The sequence below is a fragment of the Gadus chalcogrammus genome, chromosome 2 (genome assembly GCF_026213295.1).
Source record: "Gadus chalcogrammus isolate NIFS_2021 chromosome 2, NIFS_Gcha_1.0, whole genome shotgun sequence".
NCBI classification, from domain to species: domain Eukaryota; kingdom Metazoa; phylum Chordata; class Actinopteri; order Gadiformes; family Gadidae; genus Gadus; species Gadus chalcogrammus.
This window is the reverse complement of record NC_079413.1, coordinates 12,893,588-12,908,589: the sequence shown is the minus strand read 5'-3', so window position 1 is coordinate 12,908,589 and position 15,002 is coordinate 12,893,588. Positions and strand designations below refer to the sequence as shown.

General features: G+C 44.9%; 1 protein-coding gene across 1 annotated transcript in view; it reads right to left on the bottom strand.

Moving 5' to 3' along the window:
- grid2ipa (glutamate receptor, ionotropic, delta 2 (Grid2) interacting protein, a) overlaps positions 1–15,002 on the bottom strand; it is a 29,370-nt gene that overhangs the window by 6,788 nt on the left and 7,580 nt on the right. Inside the window, exons 5-13 of the mRNA XM_056605869.1 lie at positions 6,868–7,128; positions 5,554–5,648; positions 4,833–4,902; positions 2,660–2,980; positions 2,040–2,194; positions 1,639–1,800; positions 1,051–1,157; positions 584–731; positions 162–496 (exon numbers count right to left, since the gene is read on the bottom strand). Coding sequence (XP_056461844.1) covers positions 162–496; positions 584–731; positions 1,051–1,157; positions 1,639–1,800; positions 2,040–2,194; positions 2,660–2,980; positions 4,833–4,902; positions 5,554–5,648; positions 6,868–7,128 — 1,654 coding nt within the window. The remainder of the gene's footprint in view (positions 1–161; positions 497–583; positions 732–1,050; positions 1,158–1,638; positions 1,801–2,039; positions 2,195–2,659; positions 2,981–4,832; positions 4,903–5,553; positions 5,649–6,867; positions 7,129–15,002) is intronic.

Here is a 15,002-nt window from a genome sequence, read left to right as displayed (position 1 = left end):
AGTTAACATTTTTACAGGATGATTACACACATCTTTGTATTAATAATCGTGACAGTACTTACTTACATCAATTGATGATCAGTTAGTCTGTCATCTTCCGAAGCCAAAAACTAAGCTTAACTTACAGTTTGATTGGTTGCTCCAGGGACATGCCAGCCTACCTCTTCGTAGTCATTCTCAGGACTCAGGAAATCGTCGACGATGGCCACCCTCTGTCCCAGCTGCTCACTGAGGGCGTCCAGGAAGCGATCGGTGTCTTCTGACCGGGGCGGCTTGGAGAAGGTGTAGCGCCGCTTGCTGCTGCGATGCCCCACAGGGCTTGGGGGGTAGTCTGGGGGGTTGGGCGGCGAGGGCGGGGGGCTGTCCAGGCTTACGTAAGGGTTCGACTCAGCACTGATCTGGGTGGGCATCCCGGAGCTGTAGAACGGGGCATCCGGGGGACTGGCCATTGGTTCTGGCCATGATGTGGGCGGCGGTGGGGGTCCCTTGCGACCGCCTGCAAAGAAACAAAATGATAGGGATGATTAATAGGGATTAATAATCGGGAACAGGGGTATGGACGGGTGAGGGGTGAGTTCCCCACCTGTGCTGGCGAGCATTGTGGGGGAGGAGGTGCGCGAGATGGGCTCCACCTCGAGGAGGCTGTCCTGGGCTGGGGGAGGGCGGTTCTTCAGGGACTTGGACCTCTTGGACGAATACATGTTCTCCAGCTCTGCGTACACTGCTGACAGCTTTGTAGAGCAATGGGGAAGAGTGTACCGCTTTATTATTAATTCAGTAAGCAGATGCTTGAAAACAAGAAATGTCATACAGTGAATTCAGATACAGGTGATAAGCAGGTAGGGGGGAGCCATCTTGCTCAAGGAAGCTTACAAGTAGCCTGTCAAACTTGGGGATCGAACCCAGTTCCTTTCGGATGGGAGTCGAACACCCAAGCCACTACATGATTATGGTTACAAGAGTGTTTAAAAAGGTTACGTCTTCTAGTCTGTCTTTTTTTTGTATTTTTGTGTGGTTCTTTGTTAATGGCCTTTTTTTCTTGGGAAGTACATTGGTGAGGTTGTTGGGGGTCTCAGGCAGGGAGGTGCCGTCCCCTGACTGTCTCTCCCCCGGAGCCAGCCTCATCCCCGTCTCCAGCACTGGCTCTCCACGGTAACCTTGGACGTAGAACCACATCTCAGTCAGTCATCCGTGATAATGATCCGAATGATCTGTGTTTAAGGGACTAAGTGACTAATTGATAAGAACTACTGAAAAGCAGGAATCAAAGCAATGTTTCATATTCAATGTAAGCTTGTAATACAATCATAAATTGGTAACCACCTTTCTAGTGGTAGTAAATGCCCAGGTATTGGGATTTTAAAAAAGCCTAACAATTCAGTTTTAATCCAATTCAGGGACAAACATCAATAACCAATCAAAATAACAAAAGCTCACAACGTTTTTTAATAAGAGATGAATTAAAGCAATAAATAATACATAACTTTAACTGTGGGGATTTGTGAAACAATTGTGAGAATGAAGAAGATGATGACGCAAACAATTATGATGATGATGATGACGATGATGATCATGAAGAAGATGCTGAACTTGAAAGATAACATCCCAAACTGGTCCCAGCCCTCAAGGCTCTCGTACCCATCCCCAGATGGGTGCCTATGACCAGGTCGTCAGAGCTGCGGCCCCTGACGCTGCTACGGTACGTGGTGCCGGTCACCCTCATGGAGCTGCTCCGCCGGTGGGGCTCAGGGGCCCCATCATGCTCTAGGGGAGGGGGGGGCGGTGGCGGTGGAGGGGGGACTGGAAAACACATTGGGGGGGAGGGGGGGGGGTGTTGGTGGAACCCAAAGTGAACAAGGCCAGTCAAACTGAAGATGTTGTCAAGTCAAGTCTATATATATATATACATACAATCACACACACACACACACACACACACACACACACACACACACACACACACACACACACACACACACACACACACACACACACACACACACACACACACACACACACACACACACACACACACACACCTGCGGAGGCTTTGAACCCGAGGAAGCGCGTGATCTTGCTCTGGCAGTGCTCCTGCTCCTCATAGGTGAGCAGCTGGTAGATGAACTGCCAGATCACCTGTTTGGCCGGGGTGTCCAACACCGGGAACACATCCACGATCAGAGTGTCAACGTTCCTGCTGACGAGGAAACAGCAGAAAGAGGAAAACAACGTCATAAATTACAAATATTGGAAGGAGACTAGATCGATAGATACATAAATAAACTAATACAGGGAAAGAGACGATAGGAAAGATAGTGGAATAAGTATAGGACATATTGAATGCTAACAATATTTTCATCTTGACTTAACGGTTTTTGTTTTTTATATTATTTCTTTGCGTTACTGTTAAATTCATATGAATCTTATCATTATTATTATACTTTTTTGTACTCAACATAAATGAGCCCTTGACGAAAACTGCAGAATTGCTTAGTTGGGGAATTGTAAATGCTACATCACACACTTTGTTAACAAGCCAATCTTGGCCCCTTCAATGTAGCTGCGATGGTGACGTCTCTTAGCTACGGGCAGCAGTCAACACCGTTTTCAGCTAAACATTCCTACACTCAATCCCCCTACGCTTGCTGCCGGGTCTCACCTGTGCTGGAAGAAGTTCTCCAGGGCCTTGCAGATAGTGTACCTCTCCTGGATGGTCAGCAGGTGCTCCAACTGCTGGCCAAAGGTGCGGCCGTGGACCCTGATGCTGGGAGGCAGAATGTCAGCGACCCACTGCAGGGAGCTCAACACCGGGGAGCGGGAGCCCTCCATGGGTGGACCCCCTCCGCTGATTCCTCCTCCTCCTCCCACCAGCTCCTGCTGCTCTACCAGGGAGAAGGAGGCCGGGCCGTCCTCCACTACCAGCGAAGGCATGGCCCCACTGCCCTGCAGCATGGACACCACCTTCTCATGGGAACACGTCCTACATGGGAACACACATACCAAGCCGGCTGAAAGGGTGGCGAAAACGTGGAGCTACACATGCCGTTATTCTGAAATCACTTAAAAAATATCTTGGTCTTGTGTCAAACATAGCCAAATTACAACCAATAGCTTCAGTCATTGAGGGCAAAAAAAGGACCTATGGCAGGCCCAGATTTTTTTATTTAGTTTTACAAATCTAGAGTAGGGCTGGTTTGACTAATTGGCTTTGCATCCTCTCCTTCTGCCCTTGTAGTCCAAGCCATGCTGCCCACCAGCTTTCAAAGTGCAATGCAATACACAATATACAACCACTGGTGGATTTGTATAAATTTTATTCACAAATTGTCCCTCCCTGCTATTTTGTAGGTCACCAAAACACCCTGAAACAACTTGAGTCTCACATACTTATGCCACCATACGCCACTAAAAGTGCACCATGTTCGAACATAAGGATGCTCATAAGTGTACCTTGTACCAGAGCACCCTAGGACCAAGATCGATGATCGATTTTGTGATCGTATCATCCGATCTGAGGCCGCATGTTTTGGGCACTCGGGTGATTAGAGGGTTAGACAACTGACCACAGTCTGGTGGTATGTTGGATCAGGGGAAGGGGGAAGCTGCAGGGTTGCGGCTGCAGCCACTGTTGTGTCAGAGGCAAAGCAGCGGGTGCTTATGGAAAACTGTCCAGCCCCACGGGGAACCATCCCAGCTGTGTATAGTAAGGATGGGACTTGTAGACCTCAAATGAGGAGGTAGTCGGACGGTGGAGGAGGTAATCCGACTGACACACCCTCTATTTTACAACCAGATCTTGAGGCTGATGGGGGTTCTTCCTCAATTCCCCTGGGGGAAGTCACTTTAGTCAAACAACTCCCCAATGGTAAAGCCCCAAGGATTGATGAGATCCAGACAGAAATGCTGAAAGCTCTGGGTGTGAAGGGGCTGTCTTGGCTGACCCGACTCTTTAAAGGAGTGGCAAACCGGGGTGGTCGTTCCCGTGTTCACAAGGTGAACCAGAGTGTGTGTGCCAATTATAGGGGTATCACACTACTCAGCCTGGAAAAAGCCTACTCCAAGATGGTGGAAAAGGAGGGTTCGGCCAATAGTCGAATGTCAGATGTAAGCTCTTCACTCTCGCAAGGATCCTGGAGGGGGCCTTGGAGTATGCCCATCAAGTCTACATGAGTATCTTTGTAATCTCTGTACCCTGAAGGCGAGAGCTGTGTCCACGTTCTCGGCAGTAAGTCTGATTCATTCCCCTCCACTAGGAGGGGAATATATCAGACTCTTTACCCGAAGTGAAGGAGTTCAAGTACCTCTGGGTCTTGTTCGCGAGTCAGAGTGCGATGGGATGTGAGATTAGGATGGGAATCGGAGTAGCGGGGGCAGTATTGCAATCGCTTTTCCGCACCATTGGGAAGAAAAGAGAACTGAGCCGGAAGGCCAAGCTTTGAGATCCATCCTCACTGAGCCATCAGTGAGGAACTCAGAGTAGAGCTGCTGCTCCTTTGTCTAGACAGGAGTCTGTTGAGGTGGTCTAGGTGGAGAGATTATGTCGCCAGCCTCGCCTAGGAACGCCTCGGGATTCCCCGTCAGAGCTGGTCAATGTGACCCGGGAAAGGGAAGTCTGGGTTCCCCTGCTAGAGATGCTGCCCCCACGACCCAACCCCGGATAAGTGGTTGAATATGTTTGGATGTGTGTGTTTATCCGTTTAAGCAGACACTTTTATCCAATGTGTCCTACACTGATACATGTTAAGAAGCAGGAAGGGGCTAGGATTCTTGCTCATGGATGCCTAAAGGGGGTTGTTGTTTATTGAGGGTTAGGAGAGCAGACTCAGCCCCACCTCATGTCCAGTCCGTTCAGAAACAGAATGCGGTCCCCCGGTTTGAGACCCGCCTTGTCAGCTGGGCTGCCTGCAGAGAGAGAGAGAGAGAGAGAGAGAGAGAGAGAAAGAGAGCGAGAGAGTGAAAGAGAGCAAGAAAGAGAAAGAGAAAGAGAGAGAGAGAGAGAGAGAGAGAGAGAGAGAGAGAGAGAGAGAGAGAGAGAGAGAGAGAGAGAGAGAGAGAGAGAGAGAGAGAGAGAGAGAGAGAGAGAGAGAGAGAGAAAGAGAGCGAGAGAGTGAAAGAGAGCAAGAGAGAGAAAGAGAAAGAGAAAGAGAGAGAGAGAAAGACAGAGTGAGAATAGGGGTTATCTTGCTGAAAGACACCTACAGGTGAGGCTTCAGATAAGGGGGATTGAACCCGGTATCGTTCAGCTAGGATTGGAACAGCCTAGCCGCTAAATGACTCACGTTATCTATTTTCTATAGAGCATATGCTTTCCACTACAACTGGACTATCCTATCCCCTACCTCCTTGCCCAGTTGCCAGCTACAGATACCAGGTCATTTGCTTTCTCTAAGCCACTCCCATAATGATAAGACTCCTCCTGTTGGCCAATCACATCATCAATCCATTGCATGATGGCAGCGCAACACACATAGACACACATAGTTAGAGAGCAAAGCCGTGCTCCTTTCTGGACACACAAATGTATGCAACGGGTCACTATTACCGTTAGCTTACCGGGGATGACTGAGTCAATCCAGACAGGAGCATGGCCTCGGAGTGTAAAGCCAAAGCTCAAGTTGCCCTTGCACACCCTCACTGTCCTGGGGGGGAGATTGAGTGAGAGACAGCGAGTGAGTGAGAGGGAGAGAGAAATATATTTATATATATATATATATATATATATATATATATAGAGAGAGAGCACTTAGCACTTATTCATGCTTGTAATATTGAGTGTATAGCAGGGATCATTTATTTATACTATACCTCTGCAAGTCATAAAATTATGGGCGGAATGTGGTTACCATAGAAACTCAATACCGTCCTCAGATTTGCTGACACTTTGCACAAGTTTGCAGCCTTGTGGGACTAGTAGTAGTGAGAGTGGTGTTATAATAAGGAAGAGATATTTTACACCATGATTTCTATATGCTTTTAGTTCGGTAATTACATAAGCTAATAGAGATCTATTTGCTTTATTAGGAAGCTTTTCCCGCCCTTTCCGAAACAATGGGACTCCAATTTGCAGACCACAGACGGTATGCCCTGTTGTGCAGATGACTTTAAGACCCCAATTCTGCATACAGAGAGCCCTTTTTAAATATGGTCAGCTTATCCCCAGAATGCATTATATCACTACTCTACTTATTTATGAAGACATGAGACCACTCATTAGCAGTTAAAGCAAATTAAAGCCAATTTCGAAGAAATTGGTAGGAAAGTTGACTAGAACCACGGAAGGTTCACCTCAACTACCACACTTAAATATGTTTTTGGACACCTTAGGTTAGGTTATTTTTGCCATTTGTTTCACTCAGGGTGGGGAGAGCAAATTAAGGTAAATGACTAAATAGAAAAAACTATGACGACCGGTGGGGACAGTTTTTTCAGATGTATTAATGTTGCCTTTTGCCCTCTTGTGCTAATCTTTTACATTTGAATTCCTATAAACGCCACAGAGTTGACACATCTGATGAACTTTTTGTCTTTTTTGTCTTTATATGATTAACCTGTGCTGTATATGTGTGTATGGGGGAGGGAGGGTTTTGTATTAACAGTGATACACATATAGAAGAAGACAAACAAATAAACATCCATGCACACAAACACACACCCACACCCGCACACACGCACGCAAGCCCATGTACACACACACACACACACACACACACACACACACACACACACACACACACACACACACACACACACACACACACACACACACACACACAAACACATATGAAGAAACTTGAAGTATCTCTCAACAACACCAATCCAATCAATTGTGGGTCGGAGGTCACTGACCTGCAGCTGGTGGTTGCCATGGGGCCCCCGGCGGAATGCCCAGCGATGAGGGAGGTGGTCTTCCGCATGCCACGGGTGGGCATGACTCCTTCCTCGGCGTGTGTGCGCGGCACAGAGCTGGCACGCGTGGACACCAGCAGGCGCTCCGGGTGGTCTTCGCTGCGGCTGCGGCGAAGGCGGTTGCGGCTGGGGTCGCTGAAGCTCCGCCCCTTGATGCGGCTCATCAGACTCTGGGACACCACGTCGTCGAAGCGCTCCCGGTGCTTCTTGGGAATGAAGATCCTGGCGAACATAGCGGACATGGACGCTAAGTGTCACACAGTAAGCACAGTGAAGGTCTCGACCTCTTGACCCGACGCGGGGAAGGGTTAAGGGAGCAGCTCAGAGGTTCAGGGTGTAGGAGAGAGGCTCGAAGAGAAGGGGGCTCTTATCAGTATTGACCAACTAATTCCCGAGCGAGGTCTCTTACACTGCGACAATCCTGACAAGAAGAAGAAAGTAACGCATACATCCTGCTTGCAAAGAATTCCTGTCAGGCCGATTATGAAACAAGTCAGGTCCACTACACCGTGCAGCAGAGGAGCCTGGGTGGAGCCACTCAATAATTCTCTCTCAAAGTCGTGTCTTACTAATATAACAGACCAACATTACCAACGAATGTTACCAACCAATATTACCAACCATTATCACCAGCCCATATCACCAACTATTATTACCAGCAATTTTACAACTTATATTACAAACTAATATTGGCAGCTAATTCAAACCTGATTCTTGTGCAATTTACACTATTGACCAGAAAATGAAAACACTGAACTGTAAAAAAAATATTTTAGGAACAATCCTTCCCAATTGTCCGGTACCAATCCCAAATCCGGTAACTGAACTAATCTCTGAGAGTGTTCTTGTCTTCTTAAGAATAAAGATGAAAAATAAAAGCTTCTTCCATTTTCACAGTACGTCTTTGTCCAGCTGTAAGATCCACATAATTGGTTCAAAAATAGCTCCTGTTCATGATATCCTCATGGGATCGCCACACAAGGCCTTGTTTGCAAGTGTGTGTGCGTGGTGTGTGTGGTGAAGAGCACGTGTGTGTGTGTGTGTGTGTTGGGCGTAGGCATGTGCCTTGGGCTACGTAAGCATGCATGCATGTGAATATTTCAGTGTTCTGTGCACCTTTGCGGTGTCTCAGTGTGTGTGTGCGTGCATGCGTGTGTGAGATCTTAGGAGCTTGTTATTAGATGAGTAGAATCTGTTGTCCATGTAAAGGTAAACGTCCGGATCCTCACAGCCAGGAAAGCACACAGTCCTTCTGCCACCACTTGGAGAAAACATCAGTTCCCAACCCCTCCTACGTAAACTATCTCTCGTATGATCACTCCTTCCTCACTCTCTACTATATTCCTCTCTCTCTTCCTGCATCCCTCCGTCCCTCCCTCAAGCTCCTTCTCTCTCCTCCCAGCTCCCAGCTTCTCTTCCTTTAATACAGGACACTACTTCTAGTTCCATATCTTACTCATTGTTCTTTGTACAGAAATCTATGCATGCACCCAGTGCACCATTATCACTTTCTGACACACACACACACACACACACACACACACACACACACACACACACACACACACACACACACACACACACACACAAACAAAAATACACACACAAACGAACATACACGCACACACATGCACACATGAGAGAATATTCTCTGCTAGGATGGGACAATTATTTTATATAGGTAAATTGAAACTAGTGACAGAAATGCGGGGACAAAGTGATTGTTTCAAAACGCAATGACTGTCTTCAATGCTGTCCTTTATTGGTCTTTAATGCTGTCCTTTTAACCCTACACACCCTACCATCATCCTGCATATATTCCTCCAGCAAGAGTGCTTTTCCCTCAAAACAATGCGACAATCACATATGTTCTGCTCCACCCTCTGTCTTTCTTTCATCTGTTTTTCTGAGACAATATCTCTTGGGCTGTTTCATCATCCCTCTGATGTAGAGGCTCAGCTCATATCCTCACCGGTGGGAGTATGACTTCACACTGGCTGGCTGGCTGAAAAGCTCTGTCAGTGAAACAGGGGCTGTGCAGGTGATTATGGATGTCTGACACTGATACCAATACAGTAAAACGGCTTGACTTGAAGCCTGCTCCAATGCTAATAGTGAGCACTAAATCACAAGATCTTTCTCATCAGGATTCATAACGGAGAGGATTCTGATTAATATAGTGTTTACGAGGCTGTCTCTAAAATTGTTTTCCTTGTCTTTATTTCAATTCTCATGTTTTCATGGGTTTGGGCGAGTTGCAAACATTGGTGCATACTGAATATGTGCACAGACTCATGGTGGCCTGTAGTAATAGGTGAACTATTCCCATGAACTATTCCCATAATGTTTTACAGACTTTTACATAATTGGAATGCAATAGTTGCACTTGAGGTAATCTTATAGTGCTGTCAATTAGTAGGTACCGATTCAAATTCCATCTTAAAAGACAGGAAACCGGTTGAAACTTATTCATAGAGAACTGTTGCTCAGCGTAGCGGCTACCTTGGGAGTGGTTCTTCAGAATTTAGAACAAAATGGAGGCTTTGGCTCACACACTTATAATCAATGCAGAAAATGTGCTCTTAGCTTAAGGGTATTATGTCTCAAACACATACATAGGTACAAATACTTAAGCAAGAAGATACTACTAGTCTGTCTCTTAGTCGCAGAGCAATGTGTATGAACCTGAATCTGTATTTACAAGAATAAGGACATTCATGCTTCAATGTTATCATATTAAATTGATATGGACTATTATTATACATGATCTGTATTGCACCAGAATGTATATTCCTTCCGGCTATGATATTAAATCATCTGAGGTACTTTTCTTTTAGTAGACCTCAGCAAAAAACAGATATTTTATTTATTATTAATATTAATAATAATAGTAGTAATAATAATAGTAATAATAATACTAAATAATATACTAATAATACTAATAATAAAAATAAAAATAAAATCCATAAAAGACTTAAGGGTCTGCTCTACATCGCCACCCACAGGACAAACACTATACAGCAAGTACAAGCTGCATAGCTAGCTTACTACGTATTGAAACATTAGGGGCATAATGTTGAGTGTGAATGAATGAATTTACTGAAAGACACATCAATAATGATAAAGACAGCGAGAGAGAGAAACACTGTATAGAGGGTGAAAAAAAATAGAGCCATAAAAGAGGAAAGAACCAGATGAATAACAAGAGAGATGGAGGGTTTGAACTAGAAATCTTTCTAGGCCAGGGTCACATACCAAGTGTAAAGATATCACGAAGATATTTGGCTGATTTGAGTTCAATGTAGGCCACAGAACTTTTAAAAGTGCCCTCAATTCCCACCACAGCTGTTCCGCTTAGCTCAGTAGAAGTTGAACAATTTCTCAAAATGAAATACTTACATTTGCTTTATTTATTATTTATTCATCAATATTTGCAGAATGTCAGCGACGAGACTCGTTCCAAACATTTGCTCCTTTCAATGTCATTGTATCCTGCATTCAGCAAGACCCTTAATCGTCTGGTCACCATGACTGGCTCTCGGCAAACATGAATGAGCAAAAAAGAAAGTCGATTCAACCAAGAAACTTTGTTGAATGTAGGATGTAGGACTTGGGGTGACCTCGATTAGAAGGAGGCCGGTAGGATGCTATAATTAGATTCAAGGGAGGAGCAGGGCTGGATCAGGGACACGACACACAGAGGGGCCTGAATAACAACAAAACTCATTAAAGGAACCATCATTCTCGTTGGTACAGCCTGGAAACTCTTTAAAGGAGCCATCATTCTCGTTAGAAGACCTGGAAACTTGTTAAAGGAGCCATCATTCTCGTTAGTACACCTGGAAACGTGTTAAAGGAGCCATCATTCTCGTTAGTACACCTGGAAACTTGTTAAAGGAGCCATCCCTCTCGTTAGCACACCTTGAAACTCATTAAGGAGCCATCATTCTCGTAAGCAGAGCCAACTAGCGATGATGCGAGTCGTGATATCAGCTGTGAGCTTGCCAGCTATAACCATGAAGCTAGATTACAGTTGTTATGAACAAGAAGTGTGTTATAATTAAAAGGAAAGCAGGGAGAGGAGAGCTAAATAAGAGTTTAAATTTACTTTAGTTCACATAGAAGACACAGTCAGAGTTCAGGGATTGTCTTGAAAAGCTCGATGGATATTGATTGAAATTTCAAAAATAATATTTTTTTGAACTCAAGCCTCAACTATAAAATCAGAACGAGGCCCGCCATTAAACACCAACGAGATCAGAGATTGACTAAGAAAGTACCCTACCGAAAGTGTCTGGAGACGCTTCTGTCTCTTCCCATTGTTCTCCTTGGCCTCACAGAAGATGCTCCTCAGAACAGCGACGCAAGCGTTCCCTCCGCCACCTCACTCATGAAGTTGGTTCCAAAAAATGTACAAATAAATCTATATAAAAAAAACACTTCCTCGAAAGACACTTCGAGGAAATCCCAAATCTCCGAACAAAAGCTTGGTACAGGCTAATAAAGTAACTAGAAAGTCGCAGATGGAAAAGGATTTCTTCTGACAGATAGAGAGAGAGAGAAAAGTAAAAAGGAAAGGAAAAACTCGTCCATCGCTCCACACCCTGCCCTTCGAGATCCCCAGGTCGGTGCAAGCTAGCGTCTCAACGTTCCCTACAAACTCTCCCCATGTAAACTTTCTTCAATTTCTCCCGGCTATCCATCCATCTCCTCCTCCTCTTCTTCCTCCCTCCAGGGGAGTGACTGCCGGGACAGACCCAGGGATGGCCACTCCATCCTGGCCCACATTGAAGGATAACCCACCCACCTGCCCTCGCACCAAGAAGAGATTCAGTTATCCCCCATCGCTGGCAGGAGACAGTGAATAACGCGTCTTGTTCTTCGCAGAGGTAGAATGAGGAGGACTAAGAATGAGAGGGAAGGAAGGAAGGAGCAGGGGAGCAGGGAGAGAGTGGAGGAGCGGCAGCGAGGGCCCCTGTGGAATAGCGTATGCAGGCCAATTCACTGAGTGTGTGTGTCTGGGAACCGGAAATATGTTAAGCATTGTGACTTCCATATGTTATCAATTTAACAATCTACAATCTGGTGTCCCTCTTGGCACCGACAGGGTGTCTTGTAATAAGGCCATTATTTACCCATTATCATTAGTCTTTTACAGTTTTACACACACACACACACACACACACACACACACACACACACACACACACACACACACACACACACACACACACACACACACACGCGCGCGCGCGCACGCACACACACACACACACACACACACACACACACACACACACACACACACACACACACACACACACACACACACACGTACAGATGCACACACTCACACACACACATACACACACACACACGCGCAGATGCCCACACACACACACACACACACACACACACACACACACACACACACACACACACACACACACACACACACACACACACACACACACACACACACACACACACACACGGATGAATACAGTCTACACATTTTCTCATAATAGACCCATGATTAATAAAATTCATACAGTTAGCTAATAATAACTAAGGCACAGTGGCGTTTTTGGCCATTCAGGCATCCTACGCGTAATCTCTAACCCCGCTTCCCCTTAAAAACTGTCATCTCCCCCACCGTCTCTCGTCTTCATCTCACAGATAACAAATAAATAAGTTGGGAATTGGCAACAAGTAACATTTTGAGAAAATAATTACAATATATAAATATTTAGTTATAACACCAATATATATTTTCCTATGCAAAAACACTCCTGCTAAGACACAATCTGGCCACAAGGTTTTCCAATATTAGCTTCAATGAGAGACATGAGAGACAGAGAGACAGAGAAAGAGAGACAGAGAGAAAGAGTTTATGCAGGAATTATTAAAAGAAGTAGGCTGCTGTTAAAATAGACCTCCTTGGTGGTGTGGGGGGAGATGTTGATTGAGTGGCACACACATACAAATGCACCCACACACACACACACACACACACACACACACACACACACACACACACACACGCACACACACACACACACACACACACACACACACACACGCGCGCGCACACACACACACACACACACACACACACACACACACACACACACACACACACACACACACACACACACACACACACACACACACACACACACACACACACACACACACACACACACACACACACACACACACACACACACACACCTATGAGGGATGGGAGAGGGAGCGAAAGAGAGAAAGAGGGTGCAGGTGTATGTTTGTGATGTCAGCAACATCGATACAGAAATCTAACTCCAAACTACTCTTTCTCTAAGGAAATACTCTGGAATTGCATCATGCACATGAACATCCAGAGGCATCAACCACAAATCAGAACTACTAGAAGAACAAACTGATTCCTGCCTGAAATTGAGTCAGCGTATCTGAGGACTACAACCAGATAATGTATGTAACCCCTAACCCTAGTCTCTTGAATTAATCAAACATAGTTAGGAAACACAAACTCGCAATAGTAAACGGTTAGAAATACACTTAGTAAAATCCCCTTCTGAGAGTTTCATCTACTCTTCAGTATATCTTCTCTACGAAACAAGAAACATCGTATAATTTCACCACATTCAATTTTTGGTGTCCAGCCCGGGGTCTGTGCCATCTCCCCCCAGAGCAGAGTAAGGGTGCTCGATCCGAGAGTTCCCTAACCCTTACCCTAATAACCCTAACTCTACCATTCAATGACCATGATGTTAAGGATTGTTTTGTCAACCCAGGCAACAATTAACATGAAAAACAAAAGAGTCAGGAGCATGATGATGACCATGATCACCTAGCTCTATATAGAACTGACAGTATTTAGATGTTGTACTTCATACTTAAGTGCCAATACAATACAATAAAAAATCTCAATACTGTCTGTTCAATACCTAACAGCTGTCCATTTAACCGATTTCCACATCAAAGCTTTTCCTTTTTGTAGCCCATATTGTCAGATATATTCTTAAAAAATTAAATAGCCCTATATAAATATATTGAAGGAAAGAACATGATGGGGTCATTCTCACACGTGTCACTAACAAAGCTGCCAAATTAATCAGTCTCCCCACACCCACACTGTCAGAGCTTAACCAAAGGGCATTTCACGCATCGCATCCACAATAGCACTGGACAACTCACACCCACTCAACTGCCACTTCACCATCATGCCCTCTGGACGCAGGTACAGGTCCCTGTTGTGCAGGAGGGCACGCTATGGCAAATGCCTGGTGCCTGCAGCCATAGCAGCCTTAAATAAAATGCCGAGATAACTCACTCCTGTTCCACAATATTTACATATTTTGTCAGCATTTTTTCTGGATGCTGTTTTTGTTTTGTTGTGTATGCTGTATATCTGTTACTGTCTGTCGGCGTGCGGCCCACAAATGTACCATGGAGTGAAAAAGAATTTCGCCCAGGGGACAATAAAGTAAAAGTCTAAAGTCTAAGTCTATAATGATGCCAAACGATGATTCAATGTTAGTTATTTTCATCTTAAAGGTTATTGGTTTTAATCAACCTAATCAGCTGTAATAAAAATATTCTTCTGCGGAGCATTGAGCAAATTCTTTTGGTGACGTAACGCCACATCTGGTCGGTAGTTGTATATGACTGTGGTTGTTGGTGTTGGCTTTTTAGCAGATTGATTTGGAATTGTTAAAAGGCAGAGGTGTACTTAAATTTAACACACTCTCTCTCTCTCTCTCTCGAATAGAATGTGCTAGAATGTGAAACTACTTCTTATAGTTCAATGGTTCAATAATAGGTTAAGCTATGCAGTAAGGAAGGTGTTTGTTCGGTTTCCCTGTGGAAGAGCTCCTGCATAATGGAAGTTACTGCTGAGCACAGATTAGTTCTGCGTCATGTTGTGCGCTCCGTTTTTTAGGAAAAGGATCTACAGGATATCAAAGACGTGTTACAACGAAATATCTGCATCCCTCGGAAGGGAGCTAAATTTCACCTAAAAAAAATGAGCTTTCTTAGCCGCATTGTATTAATCAAATTCAGCCTAATGAGGGCTATCCTATACGATTTGT